General features: G+C 43.9%; 2 protein-coding genes across 6 annotated transcripts; both read right to left on the minus strand.

Moving 5' to 3' along the window:
• Positions 1–2,201: 2,201 nt before the first annotated feature.
• On the minus strand, positions 2,202–12,516 carry LOC139609751 (major facilitator superfamily domain-containing protein 6-A-like). 2 transcript variants are annotated; one of them, XM_071464704.1, is made up of 8 exons: positions 12,260–12,516; positions 11,754–12,020; positions 9,525–11,028; positions 7,840–7,937; positions 6,425–6,586; positions 6,230–6,328; positions 5,828–6,120; positions 2,202–3,881 (listed from the first exon to the last, which is right to left on the minus strand). In XM_071464704.1, the coding sequence occupies exons 3-8, from the start codon at positions 11,024–11,026 to the stop codon at positions 3,675–3,677; spliced, it is 2,361 nt and encodes a 786-aa protein (XP_071320805.1). In that variant the 5' UTR covers positions 11,027–11,028; positions 11,754–12,020; positions 12,260–12,516; the 3' UTR covers positions 2,202–3,674. The 2 variants fall into 2 exon arrangements, with proteins under 2 accessions (XP_071320805.1, XP_071320804.1); XM_071464703.1 differs by lacking the exon at positions 11,754–12,020.
• Positions 12,517–13,499: 983 nt separating this feature from the next.
• Positions 13,500–17,107, minus strand: LOC139609899 (leucine-rich repeat-containing protein 4C). Of its 4 annotated transcripts, none has more exons than XM_071464945.1 (2): positions 16,285–17,107; positions 13,500–15,354 (listed from the first exon to the last, which is right to left on the minus strand). In XM_071464945.1, exon 2 carries the CDS (start codon positions 15,341–15,343, stop codon positions 14,276–14,278), a length of 1,068 nt encoding a protein of 355 aa, XP_071321046.1. In that variant the 5' UTR covers positions 15,344–15,354; positions 16,285–17,107; the 3' UTR covers positions 13,500–14,275. The 4 variants fall into 4 exon arrangements, with proteins under 4 accessions (XP_071321046.1, XP_071321045.1, XP_071321044.1 ...); XM_071464944.1 differs by having other exon boundaries at positions 13,500–15,358; positions 16,285–17,106; XM_071464943.1 differs by having other exon boundaries at positions 13,500–15,358; positions 16,253–17,104.
• Between the last annotated feature and the right edge of the window lie 5,329 nt (positions 17,108–22,436).

The raw sequence follows: 22,436 nt of genomic DNA on the forward strand, positions 1-22,436 counted from the left end.
AAACATCGAGGTTTCAGTCAAACAGCCATTGTTTCTTTCTGCACGTTGAATAAATTAATTCTTTTTTCTTTCCAAAAACCTCTCTTAAAGTTTTTTATGAAATGGTTCTGATTAATCCGGCTACGCACACCTCACACTAACTGTCCTCTTGAGAAGCCTGGAGTGAAAACCCTTCACATTATTTTTATTTTTTTGCATTGCTCATGTTTGACCAGCAGCCTAATATAGAAAAACTCTGTGCAGAGGTTGTGAGGTTTTCTAAAACCAAAGTTAATCCCTGACATCTGCGCTGTGGGACGTCTCCGGACTAAATCTATTTAATGTCAAAAGACTCTTTCACCTACAAAGTTTAGCACAAAACTTGAGGCACTTGATGCACAAAATTTGGATTTGACTCCTCATTGATGCTCAGTAGTTGGTAATGACCCTGCTTGTCTGCTGTTTTTGGGGTGGGACGATGTTTTTGACTGAATGGGTACAATCACAGAATCAAAACCATTTCAGAGTAGTTTCTGAAAAAGTTTCATAGAAAACTTCCTGTGTTACAATCGCTTGTTGGACCAACGAGTCCATCAGGAATACTGAGACCCCAGAGGTGCTTTTTAGTAATGTGGACACCTTGTTTAGGCTCGGAAAGGTCCCTGATCTCTCAAGAGAGTCTGAGAGGACACGAGGAGCTGTCATCACCTTGACTCAATGGTTCCTGCCAAGTCGCCTCCTCAGGGCGTCTGGCTCGCCTCTCCATCACGGCACAGGGAGGAGAAAGAGGCTAAAAATAGCTTCAGGTTGTATCTGGGCAGCGGTTGGCTCATTAGCATAATGTTCACACTTTTCAATATTGATAGTAATTGGATGCAATTAAGAAAATGGGCTCTGGATGAGGCTTTATTGTGTTTTGACAACATGTTCATGCCATTTGTGAGATATTAACATCAGGTTTGAATACTTTTAATGCCCAGGTGTATGCAGAGGTTGTGGATAAAAGCATTTTTCTGTGCATGTGTTGACTGATTGGTTTGCGTGGCTGAAAGGAAACAAAACCACAAGAGAGAGACGTACGTTAAGAGGAAAAAAAAACAGGATGTTATGGTGGAAAATGTCCTTTAGTGTCCTCTGTTTTCAGGTGAAAGGGCCTTACTTTGCCTCTTAAAATTAGATGCAAACACTGACTGTAAAGCACAACATATTTTTGATATTATTTATCAGAAATATATAAAAAATTATCTGTATTATTGGTGATTTTACTACTGCTTAGGTCAGAAAGAGGCTGTCCAGTCAAAGAAAAGTCACAGTTAATCTGTCTACAACCAGATGAACAATAAACTAACCGTCCACGTGTCCTGCCAAAGTGCCCACAAGCAAGACGCTGCAATGATTAACACGTACAACTCTCTTTGTTGCAGTAATTGGAAACGTCTGCGGGTCAGCGCTGCAGTAATTCCCTGCAATTTTCTGAGTCATGTCAGAGAATAAAAGCCCGTCTCGCCTCAACCCTCGGCGTCATTTAAATTGAAATATGTAGCATTGTTGTGCAGCTCATGGTCATGACACCTTCGAAACAAAAACAACACTATTATATGTTCATTATTAAGGACCACGCAGGACTAAACAACGGCAGCATCAACAGCAGAGGGGCTGCTGAAATTTCTCCATGGATATCAGACAGGCTGAGTGTGCCAAGACGGTTTGATTTTATTATTTTTTTATATATATATATATATTTTTTTACAACAGCACATAGTCTACTTTTTTGAGGAAGCCTATTACTGTCCTCCCACACACACCCATCAGTAGCAGGCGCACCACAACCTCAATAACCCTCCACACACACACACACACACACACACACACACACACACACACACACACACACACACAGGCTGGCTCAGTTCATTTGAGACGCCATAAATCCACCGACACTCAGAGCACTACTGCCATCAAGTGGCTGCTTCTGACCACATCTGTACCAGCGACCTGCAGCATCAACATCCTCCGATTTAAACCCCTGCACTTTCTATTTAAAGCTACTTTACTCCTCTGTTGTGATGGTCACTGCACTGCCTTTGTCTTACTGCTGCAGGCTCTTTCAAAATAAGATTTAAATGGAAACATTTAAAAACAAAAAACAGCAACATCAGAGTGTAAAAATACTGAATAAACATTCTCTAAATTAGTGGTGGAAAGTAAATTTACTGCAGATCTTAAGTTTTGCATTAATTTAATAAGTTAATAGTTATGTTGCAGATTCAGATTCATAAAACAAAATATATGCAATGGAGTAAAATGTCCAATATTTGTCTCTAAAATGTAGTAAGATACAAAATGGAAATACTCATCAACATAGCTGTTCTGGAGCTTTCAATCATATCCCATGATCTTCTTCAGGGTCAGAGTTGCCCAGTTACAGTATCACACTGAACTGTAAAGCTCAGCCTGGGCTTTACTACTCAACACAACACACACTTAATTATATTTTTTTAAGCAATATGATATAAATTACACTGATGCTGTATCAAAGAGCTGGTGATGGTCGTCATGAAAGAAAAACTGGCTGAAAAAACTTGACATTTTTCATTTTCTTTGCTCTTTTTCCAAAATCTCCTTTAATCGTCCACATTACAGTTCACATAATTTCTTCAATCCTCTGGTATTTCTACTCAGACGACACAAAAACACTGAATACTGGGAAGTGTTTGGCATGAAAATCACAAACAGACAGTAGATAAAGTGTGTGTCAGCTGTTGGCAGTTTCACTACAAAAACACCGGGATCAACCTTTAAAAAAACCCAGTATCCTGTGTTTGAGTAAAGGGATCCTTACTTGACATCTTCTAATAATAAGTTAGGACAACAATGATGATTCAGAGGCTTACAGTGGGTTTAAAAGAGGCACTTCTTCATCGGGGCTCCTTCAGTGTACAACACACAGATCATCTCTGACAGCAGCTCATCCTCTGCTCAGTCTTTGTTTTGAAAGCACTGAAATCTGAAACAAAGGAAGTGATGTCTCTCCAGCTGCAGAAATCCTGTTTTTCTTTATGCCGCCATGTAAAACTCCACTGGAAACGGATTCAATATTTAATTTAAAAATAATAAATCTAATTAGCTCTTAAAAATTGATCTGATGTGCTAATTTTGTTGGAAACTGTTACATTAAACTAATGTTTTGCCAGATTTCCTCACTTTTAAATTAACATTTTTCCTAAAGAGGCACATTCTTTACACTTGAAGGACTTTCCTTCACGCTCCACCGGTAAAGGGCAGGTAACAAAGTGCTCAGAGCTCCGAGGTGTGTTGGATTTGCTCGCCTCTGAGAGGCAAATGCCACCAAACGCACCTCATTTTTCATCCAAACAGTCAAAACAAAGTCCCTGCTGCAAAAACAACCCATTCAAACAGGTCCTGTCGTAAAACCATTTGAAAACAACTCAATCGACCAATGAATTCTGGAGTTTCATATACAAGCTTATTTTTGTACCTTAAACACATACAAATACAATGTTTTGTCAAGCTCCTGACAGAAGTGAGACTGCAGTGAAATTATTCCACCACACCAGCAGATTTTCAGACTGAATTTGAGACTAAGTGACTTGTGACTGTGGATGTTTTTGCAGTAATAAACCACAGTGAGTTTAAAGCTCAGTGTGTGTGGAGTAAAGTTTCTAGACAGAGAGTCAGTCTGTGTTTCCTGCTGTTAAGGCTGGGTTTTCTCTGGGCCCTCCTTCCTCTGAAGATGGGTGCGTTTGGTCTTTGTTAGGACGGGCGGTGTTTGGTTGTGTGTCTGGTTCTGAGCTGGCCGACGGTGGATCTGTGGAGTCATCAGTTGAACTGTGCGACGTCGCCACCGCCGCGTACTCAGGCGACGCCCGCTCATTAGGTACCTGGCAACAAGAGGAACAAACAGTGATGGCGTCTGACGAGAGGCCAGTTTTTCAGGTGTGACACATGCATACAATCGCACATCCGACACCGACATGGAGGAACATGTCTTTTATTTAATTCAGTGTAAAAAAAGATCTAAAAAAAAAAAAAGAGGTCTAGCTGGGGAAACTTGTTGCTGCCTAGCTAACTAACTGTCCAGAAAACAATGAGACACTTGTTTTAACACTAACTAGCTAGTTTCTCTGAGGTGTGTTATCTAGGACACTAACTGGACGCACAAAGATAAGTCAGATCTTCACATAAACATCTAAACTCATCAGATGCACTGACCTGTATGAATCTGAGTCTCACCTGAGTCCTCTGCTCTCTGAACGTTACGTTTTCGAGACAAAATGAGCTTTTAAATCTGGCAGCTTTTCGTGCAGACTTTAACTCCTCTCCCCTGAAGAGACGGTCAAACAATCAGCAGCCAGACATATTTGAAATCTGGTCATGTGAAATTATCAATTCAGCAGAACTTAAGTTTACATTTCAGCCAGTTTCCTATTATTTCATCCCCATTTAAAGCTTATAAATAAATCTTATAGATTGTTGTTCATGTCCATTATTTCAAGATATTTAAAGTTTTCCCACAAATAAAATAAATTCTGAAATAAATTATAATTATTAACATGTATGTTATTGCAGAAAAACAAACCACCTTAAAAAAAAAAAAAGTATAATATTGCAGATGTAGCGTAAATCTATATATTTGATGTAAATTTAATAATATATAACAACATATTATTGTTAGACAAAGGTCCTGATGTCAGACAGACAGTCAGAGCTGGCTGACGCCCACCTCCAACTCCCCCGACCCCACCCTCTGGCGGGGTTTGACATCACTGGGTTAATCCAGGCATGTGCCTCACATAACGTCATGATTCAGGCGTGGGAGTTTTCACAGACACACAGACGTATGCATGCATGTACACGCCCACATACCACACACACTCAGGTATAGATGAGTCACTGTTATCGCCACATGCAATACACACACACACACACACACAGGAAACTCTGGACACCCCACCCCCCTCCCCCCACCCCCTGCACACACATGGTAGTTTTCCATCGACCTTCGCACGCAAAGACGTCTCACCTTTCTTCAGCGTGTGTGTGGGCAGCCGGTTAGAGGAGGAAGCGTCAGAAGGTTCAGTTTAGTGAAAGTTAAAGAATCTTTTCCCACACAGTCATTAAACTATCAAACACAACAGATGGAAACAGTCTGTTATTATATGATTTCTATCATTAATGCAGCGACATTATAGTGAATCTATTTCCAGTGACGACACCGGATGAGAGTCAGACCAGTCACAAAGGACCCGAACAGCGGGAATCTGTTAAATCATCTACAGTCTAAAGGTAGATGTCCATGTGTTTGTGATTATAAAGCAGGTCTAGGTTCTATATTAATACTGTGAAAGTATCAAAGCCTCAGTCCACAGAGAAATGCACACAGCCTGTATTCAGAAACTGAGCCTTAAAACCAGCCGTCAGGACTTCTGGAACTTTGTGATGTCACAACAAAGCAGGCACCGCTCTCAGCCTGAACCTACAATCAAAATTCACACCGACATCTTCCTTTATACGATACGAGACCTTTAAATCCATCTTATCTGTAGCTGCCACTTCACATCCCTTGGGCAAAAGTCGTCACGTCTGAGAGGCGAATGTTTGATATTATTGATGGATTATTGATTATTAAATTAAATGCAGGTCAGGTAATCAGTTCACTGAAGTCGAGCTTTTTGTCAAAAACAAAAATGACAGGACACAACTAAAACTAATACCTGCTCATTAACATATTCTACTAATGTTAAATATTACATGCTAAATGTTGCCATGGTGACATTTAGTCTCTCAGTCTTTTAACGATGAACTGAACTGATGTGATTTTGTTCACCTGCAGTGGTAGAGTCTCTGGTGGCGGTCCGCTGCTCTTCGCCATGTTCATCATTTCTTTGATCTGGACCAGGGCGAAGGCGATGGTGACCCACGGGGCTCCGGAGAGCACCCAGGCCGGCCGGGTCACGTCCTCCTGATCCTCCTGGTGCTTGGTCTTCTTGACAGGCAGGACGGCGGCCTGGCGGGCCGGGATAGGACTATTGACGGCGTTCTGGCTCTGTACCAGATCGATAGTGGCGATGGGAACCGGGCTGGAGGGGACGGGGATGTTCTCTGCTAACATTTTGTCCTCTGAGAAAAAAACATAAAATAAAATTATATTCCAATTCATCTTAGATTTAAAAAAATAAATCTGATAAAAATAAGATGAAAACTGTGTGTGAAGTCAGGGTTTTCTCACCTTTCTCCTCCTCCTCTCCAGTCAGACACTGGATGAAGGCGAAGATGAGGAGGATGACGAGGGAGGCCATGCCGATTCCTCTGAACGTCGCTGCAGCTCCTGCACAGTGGGAAACAGTCAGTGGTGGAAGAATTAAATCGAAATATCTCAGCTTCACTGGACGATGTGATTCACGACGACACGGTCGCCTCGTACCAAAATAACTGACGAACACTCCCCCCACCATGGCTCCACAGCCGCGGCCCAGACCGAGGTGGAGGCCCTGCAGGATTCCCTGCGCCGAAGTCCTCAGCGCAGGGGGCACCGCTGCGCTCAGGAGGGAGATGCAGGCTGCCCAAACTGAGGCGTGGGTCACACCTGGAGGACGCACAGGGACAGACAGCGGTCACGGTTCACAAAAGTGAAGTTACTGAGTTGTTTTTAGCATAAACTCGACGTGAAATGAAGGAATTTGTTGCCTGATATTTTATATGGTTTATAAGGTTTTTAAATAATGTTCTATGGTACAGAAGCTTAACTTATATCAGGCTGAGATCACAGAAGATTTCTGTTAGTGGGATAAATTTATTGATGATGTCTAGACAGATAAGATAAAATAGTGCTTCATTTAAACAAGAACTGTATTTGTTGGTTTATTTATCATAAAAATTGAATGAATATTTGTTTCACTTGTGTTTTTTTCTTTTAATCAGACCACAGACTAAACACTTTTATTTTTGTCAGCAGTCCAGCTTCCTGTCTGCAGACTGCAACGTGTCACATGACATGGTGTCAGAGATAATCACACATGAAGCACTGGATGTAAACACCAGTAAAAAGTCACTTGTTCCTGCAGAGCGCTGCCTCTCTGATTCTTCTGTTGTGTGGTGACGTTATCAGCTCAGACTGGAGATATATTGTCTTTTTATTGTTTGAAGTGGTCGACTTCACAGTGAAAACAAGCAGCGAACTTGAAGCTGAGGCTCTGAACGAGTTTTCACTTGTTTATTCTGTGAGGTGTCAGTGTTTTCTCAGGGTAGACGTCTCAAACAAACCACACAGGAGCCGTCAGCTCTTCACTTTACTTCACTTTCACTCCTCTTCTGTGTTTCTCACTTGCTTTACATTTTTATCCACTTTAGTTTGAATAATGTGCATTTAAATGCTGTAAACGCTTGGACAACCTCCAAGACAGTGGGAGGGGTGTCACGAGGATGTAAACAGGAAGTATGAAGTTGCCATGGAGTCACTTAGTTAGCTGTGTTGTATTTAAGCTTGTGTTTGTTGTCCTACAGTAACAGTTATAATTAATAGTGAGTCATTAATCAACAATAATGTTAAGAGGCCAATAGAGGACGTTGTGTCAGTGCGTTCAAGAAGAGCTTCACTGCAGAGTTTCATTCAGTATTTTCTAAGCTTCCTGTCTGTGGACAAACTCATTAGTGTCTGAAGTGCAGCTCCGGCCGCCTCCCTCCAAAGTGAAGCAGGTCCTGCTTCACTGCTGTTAGTGCAGGAGGAAGAAGGCCGTCTGATAAGCGTCCTGTTAGACAAACACAGCAGGTTCCCGTCCTGTCCCCTGGGTCCTAGCTCTCCTCACCCTCCCTGCACACAGAGAAATGAATGAAGGTTACCTTGAAGGACCTCCATGGGCAGGACGGTCCAGGCGTTCTGCAGGTAGGAGATGTACAGGTAACGAGCCGTGTTGCAGGCCAGGCCGATGTACAGCACTCTGAGGGGGGGAGACGGAGGAGGGCTGGGTGTTAATACATTACATTACATTCATTTGGCATTTGGCCTAAATCATTGTCTCAAGGACACTTGTAGGACACTAGGTAGGTTTTTATTCAAATTTGATATTTAAATATTAAAATAAATTGTTGAAAAAATAAAAAAATAACAAAGACAATAAAAGGTAGAAAGCACATTGGTCTTATTATTAAAACTGTCATTGAGTAATTAGGTTCATGGTTCATCCCTAAACTGGAGGAAGCTGTTTGACAAAGCAGCCTTCAGTAAAAAGAGGAGAAGGTTTAACAAGGTGAAAATAAATTCAGTTTGACTGTAAAACTATAAAACAGATGAATCAGGTCATTGTTTCAGCTTCAGTTGTTTTCTGGCTGCAGTGTTCAGGACAAACAAGGTGAAGAGAAACGACACACCCTCAGTCAGTCCATTTGTTCAGGATTATTCCACTGTTTGTTCATCTAAAGATGGTTTGTTGAGTGCGCGCACACACACACACACACACACACACACACACGCACGCACACATGCACGCACACACGCACGCACACACGCACGCACACACGCACACAGAGATGATAATAAGAGCTGCTAACCCTAACTACAAATTTCAATGCATAGAAACAGGAGGTTGGAAACACACCTGGTGACACTGGTTAATTTAACCCAGCTACTCAACACGAAATGCACCAAGTTTTGCTCTTTTATTTTACAACTGCGCACATCCGTCGTCTGTAACAGGGTCAACACAGGACACCTGCAGCAGCCTGAGGCGGCCTGTTACCATCCCCCCTTCTATACAAAGACAGGTGACCATGAGTGATGCTGCAGCTGCAGCTCGCTCTGCTCTCGAGTTGGTTTCTCTTGTTCAGACCTTTCAGTAAAGCAGGAAGTGTGTTTGCAGCACAGTCTCACATCCTCACACACTCAAGAATCAGTGTCAGTGTCTAACTCTACAGTTTCATTACAGTTTTAAAAGCCTTTTAGAAACTCCTCTAACTTCCCTCCTGTCGAGTTGTTTCAGGGTCAACAGTGTGGACGTTGTGCAGGTTCAGAGCTGCACCCTGTCATCTAACACCACGCTCTCAAATGTCCCTGCTGCCTGTGAGGTCCGGCCCTGAATTCGCTCCGACAGAAACCCCGACCATCAATGACAGCATTGTCCCACAGAGGCACATTAGCTCTGACACTGGATACAACGGCTAACTGCAGAGCGGAGGACGGATCTGACCGTCAGCTGCACCACAGACGTCCTTGTTTATTGCAATGAGTGAACAGTGAGTATTTTACTGTCAGGTTGTACTGGAGTAAAATAAAGCTGCAGAAAAGAGGGAATACAGGAGGATTTACACACACTGGAGATTCTTAACCTCGTGCTAATGCATTTTTTTAGTTTGGAAAGAGTCTCAGTCTATTTGAAGAAGCCTTTTTATGCCTCTGCAAATATTGCTGTTCAAATCAAAATCAATCTGCTGTGATCTATAGTTACCTTCCTCGATGTGTGTCTAGCATTTAGAACTAAAACATAAATGTCTGTAATATAATATTTAACACCCTACGCAGTGTGTCTTACCTGACGTGTCCAACCAGCTCGATGAACTTGTGGCTGGTGAAATAAGCAGCAAGCTCAGAGACGTGGCTGAGGATGGAGCAGACGCCGAACAGCGTGGTCGTCCCCTTCAGGTCCTCCAGGTGCCAGTAGAGGAAGCTGAAGACGAAGCCGTAGCCGAAGCCCATGAACCAGGCGACAAACAGCACGGAGCTGTAGCGCACGCTGCAGAGAAGCTTCAGGAGATCAGTGTAGGGGAACTCCTGTGTGGCGCTGGGGCTGATGGGAGTCTGGTCAGAGGAGCTGGACTCTGTTATCGACCTCGGGCTGTCGGTGTGCTCCACCACCCCCTCTGGAGGCTCCTGCTGGTAGCCGCCACCTTTCTCAAAGTAGAACTGAGTTGCAACAACAAACGCCACACCCATCAGCACACCGAAGACGATGAAGGCGATCCGGTAGTTGTGGAGGCGGTAGTCGGGCAGGATGCAGCCGATGCCGTCGATCACGACCGTGATGTGTGTGTGGTCGATCCAGATGCCCACAAGCAGCATGGCCAGCCCCCAGCCCAGGGAGCCCCACATCCTCTGCAGGCCGTAGCGGTCGCGGGCTTTACCGAGGTACTGCAGGGTGACGGTGTCCACGATGGTGACGGCCGGGGCGCTGAAGAACTCGCCCACGATGATGACGAGCAGAATGAGCAGGAAGATGGTCTCCACCTGGTCCTCGTTGTAGATGATCTGGTACTCCTTGACTTTGGTTGGAGCAGGAGAGGCGGTGGTCGTGGGCAGGGTGGTGTTTGGTGTGAGCTGGGTGGTGTTAGGCAGATTGACGGGGGGTGACGTCGTGTTGGCGTCAGCGCTTCGTGCATGCCTGTGGAGCATGCTGAAGTCCAGGAGTTTGGGGAGGTCTAGAAGGCTCCGGCGACTCCTGGTGTGGTTGGTGGAGTTGCTCGGACTTGTGAAGTTACCGTGAGGGAGAGACGTCACCACAGGCGTCACGGTCGTCGCAGGAGCAGCGCCTTTTTCCTCGCATTTCATCTCAGCTGGTTTGACGAAGCCGATGCCGGAGTTGAACACCAACCAGCAGAACACGGAGAACAGCAGGACCGCCTTCCCCTTCTTGAAGCGGTCGGCCACCACGCCCCAAAAGGGGGCGCTGCAGAACTCAATGAAGTAGCGGATCCCGACGAGCAGCCCGCTGCGGCTGGCTGACATACCGAGCTGCTTGTAGTACACGGCCAGCAGAGGGTGCAGCGAGCCGTAGGCGGCGTAGAAGAAGAAGTAGAAGACTTTGGAGATGAGGAGGTGGCTGTTGATGCGGAGGCACATCCTCTGGCAGCAGTTGATGGAGTCGGGCTGTGAGGCTGAGGGCTGTTCGGGCGGAGAGTCTGCAGCGGGCGCAGGTGTCGCAGACACGCCCACCTGCTGCTGCACCGACAGGGTGTTGAACGGCTCGGCCAACACGTACTTCCTCTTCTGCTCCTCCTCATCGTCTGTCAGGATGGCAACCTTGTCGTCAGCTGCCATATCTGGAGGATAAGGAAATGAGGGTGAGAGGGACTGTCATTAACCAAATGATACCGAGTTGTCCTCCAGCTGGCAGGTTAGTCTGCTCCGCTGAACAAAGTCAGTCGTGTTTGGCTGGAAACCAAACATGATGTCACGTTCCTCCACCGCAAACACAACGTTTAGAAAAAGATCCTGAAAGATCGTGAGAGAAAATGTCTCAAAATGATTCACTGGGCGTTTCTTTCTCTCACAATAAAAAAAGGTTTGTTACTCTGAAGATGTTCCAACATCAATATCTCTCAGCCTGGGAATAATCGAACAGCTACTGCTCCTATAAATAGACCTGTCTTTGGAGGAACGTCTAGTGAGCTTCAAATGCTGCAAACAATCAGCTGCTTTTTTTAGGTAGAGGTGTGACTAAGGGAGAGAAACAGACAAATCAGGTTCTTTTTTTTTTTTTTAAACGCATGTACAACAATCAATAAATAGATTGTCTCTTATTTCACTTAGAAAATAAAACCAAAAAAACTTATATTTACCTTTTTATCTAGCCAATAATAGAATAAAAGTGTTTTTTATCTTAACTTTTGAAATCTGTCACTGTGCTTTAAACTGTCTCCAGAGTCTCCTTGTTATTCTAGTCTAGACCTGGTGTGATGCAGTCTGGCTGGCATATGAAATTATAAATATAAATAAACTAAAACACCTGAGGTTGCACAGACCTGAGACAGTGTCTGTGATTTACCTGTTGAGCTAGTGCAGGTGTGTGTAGTGGTGTTTGATCTTCACCTGGTCTCATGTGGTCTGGGTGGAGTAAAATACATTTTTACAGTGGACCTCGGCTGGGACCCCTTCAGGATCCCTGGAGGTCCCCAGACCACATTTTGAGAACCATCACTATATGAAAACAGCACCGGTCAGGTGGTCCTCCCAGGGCCGCTGGAGGTCCTCGGACCCCAGTTTGGAAACCACTGCCGGTCCCATGCGGAAGTGTCTGATATCTTCACTAAAGCTACAGTTTATTTCAGAGGGAAAACAAACCAAACTCAATGCATTAAAAGGGGAATTTAACAGAACAGCTAGCATGACGCTGCTAGTGCAGATAAACCGGTTGAACGGGCAGGAAATGGCTCTGACACCGTGGCTTCTTTTCATTTCATTTTCCCTCCTGTAACTTCTTAAACATACTTTTAAAAACCCCACCCAGTGTAAAATAAAACAGCACATTTACAAAGGAATTAATTATCTCACCTGCTCAGGTCACGGTTCCCATTAAACTGCGCAGTTCCTCGTGAATTTCTCTCTTCGCTCGGACATTTTTCACGCAAAACCGGTCAAAATTACTACTTTTATCCCGCGGGTAACGTGTGAATTCCCGGTGAAGAGTTCGGGTCTTATTTTAGAGTAAATGTGAAGAGTTTCCCGGGTCTGCTGCCTTTGTATTGAGAACAACAGCGGCTCGTTAAACCGGAGCTTCCACCTGTCCTCAAAGTGACAGCGACCCACAACACAACATCCGGCCGGCGCCTTCACAATAAAAGCCCTTATTATATTATAGCATCATATATGGATTTTAGTAATTATCAGTCAATGTTCTTTCTAATATTCTATTTTTAATACAATCTACTAAGTAAATAGTCATTTTGTAGTGTACATCTAAAGGTCAAGCAATTGATTAGTTGATTAAGTTAACTGAAGAGTTGATTATTTAATCGTATTTCAAACAAAAACATGACAAATTACTGCTATTTCTTATCATGTATGTCAGTGAATTGAATATCTTTAAGTTTAGGACTGTTAGAGATATCATCATTTAGGGTTCTGGGAAATTGTAATTGGCACTGTTACAGTAATTGTAATATTAGCTGATACATTACTACATTCAATATTTATTCCAGCACATTCATCTGTGATTTGTGTTTGTCTAGGCGTATGCTGTGCTTTTATTTTGTGGACATCCGGTAGTTTTCAGTGGTAAATCCAGACTTATTGACTCAGCGTCTCCAGTGGGTCAATTAAAGGGGAAACCTCCATTAATGACAGAGAAAACATCCACAAACATAAACCTTCAGACACAACACATGTCCCTGCAGTGACTTTATATGGCAACATGGTCATAATGAATATAACTGCCTCACAAATTCTATCATAATTATTATTTTTACAACGTTATTTATTAGATAAATCTGCACCCCTTTAGGAAACTAAATCTAAATATATATATTCTGCATTTAAACTCTATGATGCTTACACTGCTCAAACCCAATCATATAAAAATGAATATTCTCAATCTCTAACATGTACTTTATTTATTCAACTGCTCTATAAACTTTAGAAGAAACTAAAGTAACATGTTAGAAGTGTTAAAATCCAGAAAGCTGATTTTTTTTTACACATTTTGTCAGAGAAATTGTCTTTTTGTGTGTATGTAACAGTGTCTTACAGCTTTGGTATAATTTCCCTATATTTAGAATAAAGAGAAAACCTGCACTTGATGCTCATTTATTTTAATTTTAACATGCTTATGGTAATAGAGGGAAAAAAACCCCCAAAACAAATAAACAAGCAAACAAAAAAAAAAGGAACTTGCTGAATATATAAATATATATTTACCAGGAAACAAACCACACCCATCATCTGGTGTTAGAGGAAAATGAAATCAGACGTCAGATAATGATTTTCAGTGCAATACAACTGTTTGCCTGCAGGGGTCGCTGCAGACTTCAATGTAAACTACAGATGTGCACTGTTCTGACAAGTGTTTGTGTTTTGTTTTCTACTGGAAAATATGAATATGTGGAAAAATGTTTGTCTTAAATGAGAAACTTTGTACAATTAAATGTCACAACATCTCATTTAATGTTTTTCACATCAGGAACATTCACAACTCACGACCACTGCCTCAACTTCATCATATACATTCACATAAAAATGATATTTGCAATCCAGCTTTAAAAATTTCAGTCAAATTATCAGATAAAATGTTCATAAATATGATGCCATTCAAAAAAAGTGTTGTTATCCTGAAGCAGATGTTGTGTTTGAAAGAAAGCTTCTCCAGGCTTTTTGGTGCGAAGCAGATGGGAAATCCTTCCAGCAGAAATCCAACAAAATGAACTGCACAATCCCAAATCTCTTTCCAGGCGTACAGATGTTCCAGTGGGAATGAAGTGACAACGCTGAGTTCCTGAAAATCAGGAGACGGAAAAGGAGAAGAAAGCGAGCTGTGATGCGTTTCAGAGGAGCAGAGGAAGAGGAGGATGTGTTTCAGTAGTCCGACTCATCTGAAAGCTCTCCCTGCTGTGTCCAGTGCTTCCCCTTCTTCTTCTTCTTCCTCTTCCTCTCGCCCATCAGCATGGCGGCCAGCACGGTGATCACCACGGTGACGGTGATGATGAGCACGGTGACCGTCTCCGCGATGCACAGCTCCGTGTCCACGTCCATCAGCCGGTAGTCCAGGAGGACGGGTGGCGCCTTGCAGGTCAGGTTGTAGTAGTCGTCCAGGAAGAGCCTCTGGATGCTCCGCAGCTTCCGGAAAAGTCTCTGCAGGTCGCAGTCGCAGTTCCAGGGGTTCCCCTCCAGCAGGATGTGGGTGCTGTAGGTGTGGATGCTCTGGAACGTCTTGAAGGAGATGGTGGACAGTTCGTTGTCGGCCAGGTTGAGCAGCGTCATGCTGAGGAGCGGCTTCAAGACGGACATCTCCATCTCGCTGATCCGGTTTCCGGCCAGGTTAAGGACCTCCAGGGAGCGCAGCATGGAGAACATGCCGCTCCGCAGAGACGTCAGCTGGTTGTCCTCCAGGTGGAGCTGCCGCAGCGTGCTCATGGAGGAGAACGCCCTCACCTGGATGGTGTGGATGGCGTTGCTGGTCAGGTTTAACCTCTGGAGGCCGTCCAGGTGCAGGAAGCTCAGGCTGTCCAGGCTCGTCAGCTGGTTGTGGGCCAGCTGCAGCTCCCGCAGCAAAGCCAGGCCGACGGAGAAGCCCTCAGTCAGGGTGGAGATCTGGTTCCAGCTCAGGTCCAGTTTCTGCAGGAACTCCAGCCGAGAGAAAGCGGCGTCCTCCACCACGCTGATGTTGTTGTTCTGCAGCAGGAGGACTCTGAGTTTGCGGTTCTTGCTGAAGGAGTGTTCAGGGATCACAGAGATGTGGTTGTCGGACAGGTCGAGGAGCTCGGTGCCGGGGGCCACTCTGCTGGGCAGCTGAGTGAAGAGAGCCCGGGAGCAGATGGTGAACTTGAGGTCTCCTCGACAGTCACAGCCCAGTTCACACCAGCTGCTGCGAGACCTGGAGGACGCCTCCGTCACCAGCAGCAGGAGGAAGACCAACCCCTTCATGACTCCAACAGCTTCCTGAAAACAACCAGAGAGGGGAGATTAATATCTAGTGACATTTTCATGAGGATTCCTGTGCTCACTCTGACCTCTGACTGGTGCCTGGACAGAAGATTTCTTTACCTTTCATAATTTTACTCCTGCACTCGTCTTCTGGACACTTCCTGAAGTTAAAATTGTTCTGTGCTGTACTGCATGTTTATGAGTGACTGGTTCATTTGAGTAGTTTTTAGGCTTGAAGAGGGAAAACAATCCAGTAGCTAACTATAAAAAAGCAAAGACCAGAGAAAAGTTGAAAAAATAATACAATTTGTCTCCAAAAATATGTTTTTACTTCTTATAATTCTGGTTTATTACAACTTGGGTGTAATTATTGTGGCTGTCATTTCTATCATTAAAAATAAAAACTGCTCTCACTGAGAAATCTGGAGAACCACAGTGCAATCACTCAGTACCCTGCAGAAGCTTCTCTACAACAGCTCTTCACAGCAACACAGCAACGTTTCAGTTAAATGGTCTTAGCAGAACCGAAAACTTTGAGCAGATTCACAACATTTTCTAAAAGTCTTCTTAATATTCTTAAAACTCTTGAGAGAAATTGTATGTTTAAGCGTTTTTGAATATGTTTCTGTAAAACTGGTTCCCAACCTTAAGGTGAAGAGTCCAGCAGTTAAAAATAATCATTTTCCCTCAGCTTAGCTGGATGATGTCCTCAAAGGGTTAAATGATTTTCTACAGCACCAGAAGGTGTTCTGATAAAATACAGGATTCAACCACATATGTTAAGTTTTTCATTTACTCACTTACTGCTCTATCTGCTGTTTCCTGGCACGATTTAAAAAGTCCTGAAAACATGACAGTAAACTGTAAACCCTCACTCTCCTTTGTTTGAATGTTTAGGTCTGGTCTTACCGACAGCTGCTCCTTTGTTTCCGTCTGTTTACCTGCCTGTTGTCAACATGCAGCCGGCTACAGGTGGAAACTGGACATGATGGAGGCGAGGGAGGGCAGGTCGTCACTGCCTGGAAAACCCGACGAGCAACGCCACAAAGACGGAGTGATGGAAAGAGACACAAAGAGGAGAGGGGAGGGGAGGGAGAGCTTGTCAATTATTCACCATGCAGCGCTGTGGTTATGTTGTGGGAGGGGGTTATGCGAGCTGAGGGGGAGCTTTGAGAGATTGGAGCCAAACTGGGCCACAGAGCTGAGAATTAGAGGGTCTGGACAGATTTGATTGATTGCAGGCAGAGGGTGTTTATCTCCAGATTGTTCCCAGGTTTATTTATAGATTTACATATTTAATCACAATGAGTTTTTTCTGTGTTGTATTGTTTCGATCGGGGCGAGGGTCTGTGGTTTTTAAATTAGAGGAAGAATTCTCTCAACAAACACTTAAAATGTCAAAAAATGCAAAAATGGCACGTTTCAAATGTAACCTCATCACTGTGTTGTGTGTGTATGTTTTTTAACTCTGTGCACAAGCAGTTAAACACAGATGACTTAAAACATATTGAATTCTGGGATTTTAGTTGACACCTGTGGCTTCAAAGACGCACAGTGGTTCCTAGATCAGACGGCATGACAAGCAACAGGTAATAAAGAGGTCAAAGGTCAGGCCTTCTCCTGTGGGTGAGAGATATTTAAAGGAAAGACATCTAAAAAACTATGCATGAGGGAAGAGAAAATCAATGATTCGAACAAAGGAATCCAAAGTTTCCACAGCCTTTTCCTTTGCAGAGAATCTTTAAAACTGAAATGAAAAACTGAAGCTCTAACTCTTCACTGACAGATCCCAGAAGCAAGTGGCAGCCCAGATGTGCCATCATTTGCTCTCCTCTGTAGGATGAAGCAGGGATGTATTGGATAGATGACGAGCAGACCTGTTGGTCACAGAGAGAAAGATTACACTAATACCGTCCAAATCCCCGGCCCAGATAAACCACTCTCCGCCGCCGCCGCTGCCACTGCCGCTGCCGGCCACCTCCGTTAATTGAGGAGTAAGAGCTTGTAGCTCTTTAACACAAACTCTGTTTGGCTTTTTAGCTTTTAGCTGAGTCACATATTTCAGGCATTTCTTCAGTCCTTCCAGGAGGTTGCAGGGGTTGATGAGGAGATTTGTCTGCTTGTGTCTGGTTCACATTTCCCCCCAAAAACCTGGAATTTATACAAGACGTAGGTTATTAGTTACTTATGTGGACTGTGGCCTGAAATGTCTTCATGGGCGGCAGCAGAAGAAGAAATATCAAAATTCTGAATTACTTGATCACAAATAAAATATTGCTTTGGTCAAAGTACAAGTATTGTTAGCAAAGCACAATTCTACAGTCAGTCGTGTTTGTCTGGAACAACCTGAGTTATTACCTTTAGCACCATGTGTTTACATTTGGTGACTTCGTTCAGGCCATGGAGGTGCAGACCCTCCCTCCCTCCAGACTGTGTCAGTGATGGGACAGCAGTGTTTCCTCTAACAGATATTGGGTGTCTGCAGGGATCCAGTTTCTCAGCGGCCTTTGACTTGACCTGGATAATTGTGCTGCACAATAACAGCAGCTGGAAACTACTTCAGTCCCCCCCCCACTGCACTTTACCTGATTATTGCAGGAACCTCTAATGTCAACAGGAACCTGCTTTTAAGGAAAAATCTGGCGTTATCCAGAATAAGGAAACAGAGGTGATCGGGATAAAGTCATGTTTGTGTGTTTGCTGCGGCTCAGGTACAGGAGTATCTGTACACAGACACCGTCTCTGTGCTGGAGGTCCCTGCTGGTGTGTCCAGCTGAGGGCAGTGGGTGTGTTTTCACCCGCAACACTATCAGAGAGCAGGCGGATTAGAGGAAGACAGAAACCCTGAAGCGCATGAAAGCTGCTCCAGTCTCAATGAAGACGCTAATCATTAATCCCTGTGGATGAGGATTACGTCCGTGCTCTGCTGCTGAGGGAACATTAAAGTCTCACTCTGTCTTCATCCAGCTCACATAGGTTCATTAATCCCTTTTTCTTTGTTGCTCTCAATATTTACTGATGTTCTGCATTTAGATTTTTGTAGTTATGATGTATTTCAGAGATTTACACCATCCATGTCCATGTCCAAAGCAACTTGTTCCAGCTGTGTTTCACTATATTGTCATTCATCATCTGTTTATGCAGCAGCCTCCTTCATTTGACAAAGAAAAGCACCAAATAGTGATGATGGGCGCAGCAAATATTTGTTCTTGGAAAAATCAATCAGTTCATATCCAATCACAGGTCATTATACGCCACCTGTGTGGGTTTGCCTCACCTCTCTGTGCTGTGGGGAGGTGGGCTTGTCGAGGTGCCTTCGTCTCGTGCAGCATTCAAACTGTAGTTTCCACTGTGGACCAGAGGAGGGCGACGCAGGCCTGTTTGAAAAGGAAGAGGATGGAGAGCAGGACAGTGAATCTCTGTCCTCAGCAGCAGCAGTGAGACTGGTAACAGAAGTAGCAGCAACAGTAGTGGCAGTACGAGCAGCAGTAATATACATCTAATTATTTTGTGGTTCATTCATAGGGACAGTGAGAGAGAGAGACACAGAGAGAGAGAGAGAGAGCAGGCAAATAATCCAGATTTAAACCCTGATTCTGACATTACTTCAGACTAAATCTTATTGTGGGCAAAGCAGCTGCAGGAAAAGAATTAAATCAAAGAGACACAGTGTTCTCCAACAGAATTTCATCCCTGGAAAGTTTTTCTTGAACAACATTTAGAGCAAAAACAGTTAAACGAGCAGCTGAATTGATAAAAGTTAAAATCTTAGTTTGGATGTTGGCCAGTTAAAGTGGGTGAGGACCTGCTGGTGGACTCTGGACTCTGAAGTCCTGGCTGTGGCCCCGTTAACATGTTATAATACACACACTCCCTGTTAGAAGCTGATGACAGGATCATCAGCTGTCAATCATCCCTCTCTGTGTCACTCACCTCTGTCCACTGAAGTCAACAGTAATTTATCTACAGAGGCATCTCTGATGAAATCTGAGCTGACATGAAGCTGCTTCACAGAGCAGTACAGTCAGCAGTGTGTGTGTTGGTTTTAATAGTGGACCTGTAGGTGTGTAAACTGCTACAGTACGTGTGAATGTGTGTGTGTGTGTGTGTGTGTGTGTGACAGACGGAGGTGTTTATGAATGCGACAGCGCGGCGGCTCGTTCTCGCTCCTCCTCAGATCCAACGTGGCATCTGTGACTCTGTGACAGGAAGAGACTCAGAGAGAGGTCACAGAGGTCAGAGGAACAAAGGGCGGGACGGCTGGAACAGATTGTCCCTGCCGCCCGCTGTCAGGTCCTCAATCAGGTCCTCAGATCTGACAGTGACTGAACATACAGGTCCATGTTAACACTGACCTGTGATATTGAATTAATGCTGCTCTGAGCAAGGTGTGCATCACAGTTTTTATTCTCTTAATGTCATTTTATCTGTTGATTTTAGTGCATTATCCAAACAGACAAGTTCATACAGAGTGTGAGTTCGTTGAGTCTTATCTTGTGTTTGTTTCTCACAGGACTGTGTGTGTGTGTGTGTGTGTGTGTGTGTGCGTGCTGCACAGCCTTCACTCTGATGGGTTTGGCTGCAGCACTGATAATGACCTGAACCTGTTACTGCAGTGTGCTGTAAAGCAAACAGGGGCGGGCCTGCGAGCTGTTTGTGCAAACACGTATGAAAGCGTGCAGGTTAAGTGGATTATCACAACACAATAGAAGCCTTTCACAGCACGTTGGCAGGAATTTCCTCCAGCTCTCATCCTCAGCCTCACGTCTTCACACAAAGTTTCTCTGTTTTTAAAAATGTTTGAGCCGTTTCCGCCTCGTGACAGACAGTGATCCGACAAGAAGATTCTCACGCTACATCGAGGCTGATCCTGGCAGAGGTTTGCATTTCTAAAAACAAGGAGCGACTGAACACAACACTCTGCAAACACCTGAACACCAGATCAATCAAACATCAAATCAACTCTGTGAAAGACTTCAAACAATCATTGTCCTAATTATTGATAATCTAGCTAAATTATCAATCACTCTGTAAACTGTGGTAAACTGCACACGTCCATCACGTAATGACATTAAACACTGTGATACAGACTCCTCACTGAGTGTGAACCCATTTCTCTGAATAAACATCATCACTGCTGTCGCTGCCATCATCATCATCATCACTGTGAGTGTTGGTGCTGTCACCCTGAGTGTCATCGTCTCCGTCAGCTCCGTCAGCACCGTCAGCTCCACTGCTGTCATTCTGTCTGCTTTTTATTTTTAATGTCGAGCTCAACTTCAGCAACACAAACATCCAGAGACGATGATTCTGATTTTTGAATAAAACAAATCCTGTGTGTGTGTGTGTGTGTGTGTGTGTGTGTGTGTGCGTGCACTGTTGCAGATCAGGGGAAAAGGTCAGTGAGGTTTTCATACACAAATATTTACAGAGAAGAAACGACTCAGAGGAGGAGGGTACTACTACTACCACTACTACTACTACTACTACTACTACTACTACTACTGTACATGTACATTCACTGTTTGACCTCTGACCTCTGTGTATGTGTGTGTGAGATACAGTTTTCACACAAAGCCACAGTTGATAAAGAAAACACCCCCAGGGAAACTAGGAAAAGAAGTGTCTCTCTCTCTCTCTCCTTCACACACACACACACACACACACACACAGTCTCCAGTGGCCTCTGGTTGTCAGTGTGGATCCATCAGACCCACAGGGGGGAGGCCGTGACCTCCAAACCAACACCACTCTACTCACTTCTCCTCTTTCATCTCCTGTCTCCTTGTTTTCTTCATCTTTTCTCCCTCTCTCCTCTCCTCTCTTGCTGTTCCATTCTTCCTCATCTCCTTTTTCCTTTCATCTTTCCTCCACTTTTATCCTCTACTCTAAGAAACGACAGTCCCAAATCCTACAGTCTTCAGCAACTCCTGGAAAAACCACCACTACAAACTCCACTGCTTCTGCACCACACCTACTGTCACCCTGCTCTTCCTCATCCTCTCATCTTTCCCTCCCTTCTGCCTCCAGTCTTTTCTCTTCTCCACAGTAACTTGTTTCCCTTCCAGTCCTTCGTTGTCATTCTCTCTTCTCCCCTTTTATGGCTTTTCCATCACTTCTCTGCTCCTCTTTTCTCTTCTTCTCCTGCCTCACGTTATCATTTCTTCCTCCATGTTTCTTTGTTCTGTCTTTTTCTTGTTTTTTTCTTCACATCATTTTATCTTCCTCTCATTGCATTTCTGCTCTTCCTTTTCTCCATACTTATACCTTTTGTCCTCTTTTTTCCTGTCATCCCTTCCTCACTTCTCTCCTTTTTATTCTCCTCATTTCTCTTCCTCTCTTGTCTCATTTTTTGCAGTTTCTTCTTTTGTATTTTTCTCCTGCTCCTCTTCCCGTCTCCCTCTTTTCTCCTCCTCTTCTCCTTGGACCCTCCTGGTTGTTTTTTCAGTATCTAGGTCAAGGTTGTGTTTTTGCTCTCTAGTCTGGAGACTGATGAACACACACACACACACACACACACACACACACACAGAGTATTTTTGGCAGCTCAGTGTGTGATCGCCCCTTGAGATGTCAGAGCTTTTAGGTCAGGCTGATCTGAGCTTCAGCAGTTTCCTGGAAAACTGAAACACTGGCAGCAGGACACTGAAAATATTCTGAATTATTCAACATCATCATGTCACAGTCGACACAACAACCAATCAGAGCCTAAAACAATTCTGTCGAATGAACACAAACTGTATTAAAGGGCTTCATCGCTGTGTTCACCTGTTGCTCCTGAGAAGAATTTAGCCAGAGCTTCAGTTGTTGAGTGTATCACTGATACACTCAGTGATTTTGCTTCATATCATGACTATGGAAACGCTGCTTTCTGATTGGCTGGCAGGTGTCAAAGTTGCTTTGAACTCAAACATTATTCTCCTCTTGACCATGTAAATCATGTCAATCAGCTCATTTATAATAATATTTCCGTCTCGGGGGAAATTTTACTTTTACTTTTAATACTCAAAGTTCATGTAGCTGACTAAAACCAAAAGTTAAATTTGTTTGTACAAACTGAAATCAAGCAGAAAAGCAGAAGTGAAGTGAATCA

The sequence above is a fragment of the Trachinotus anak genome, unplaced genomic scaffold (assembly GCF_046630095.1).
Source record: "Trachinotus anak isolate AG129_WGS33_773 ecotype Australia unplaced genomic scaffold, CSIRO_AGI_Tana_v1 ptg000026l, whole genome shotgun sequence".
Lineage (NCBI taxonomy): Eukaryota > Metazoa > Chordata > Actinopteri > Carangiformes > Carangidae > Trachinotus > Trachinotus anak.

Coding starts and splice junctions, on each gene's coding strand:
- LOC139609751 (XM_071464703.1), bottom strand. CDS start 11,026: ATGGCAGCTGACGACAAGGTTGCCATCCTGACAGACGATGAGGAGGAG. Junction 7,938..9,524: donor GAGCTGGTTGGACACGTCAG/GTAAGACACACT, acceptor TCCCCCCCTCAG/AGTGCTGTACATCGGCCTGG. Junction 6,329..6,424: donor AGTGTTCGTCAGTTATTTTG/GTACGAGGCGAC, acceptor CCCACTGTGCAG/GAGCTGCAGCGACGTTCAGA.
- LOC139609899 (XM_071464941.1), bottom strand. CDS start 16,195: ATGTTTTCAGGACTTTTTAAATCGTGCCAGGAAACAGCAGATAGAGCA. Junction 15,359..16,147: donor AGGAAACAGCAGATAGAGCA/GTAAGTGAGTAA, acceptor GGTTGTTTTCAG/GAAGCTGTTGGAGTCATGAA.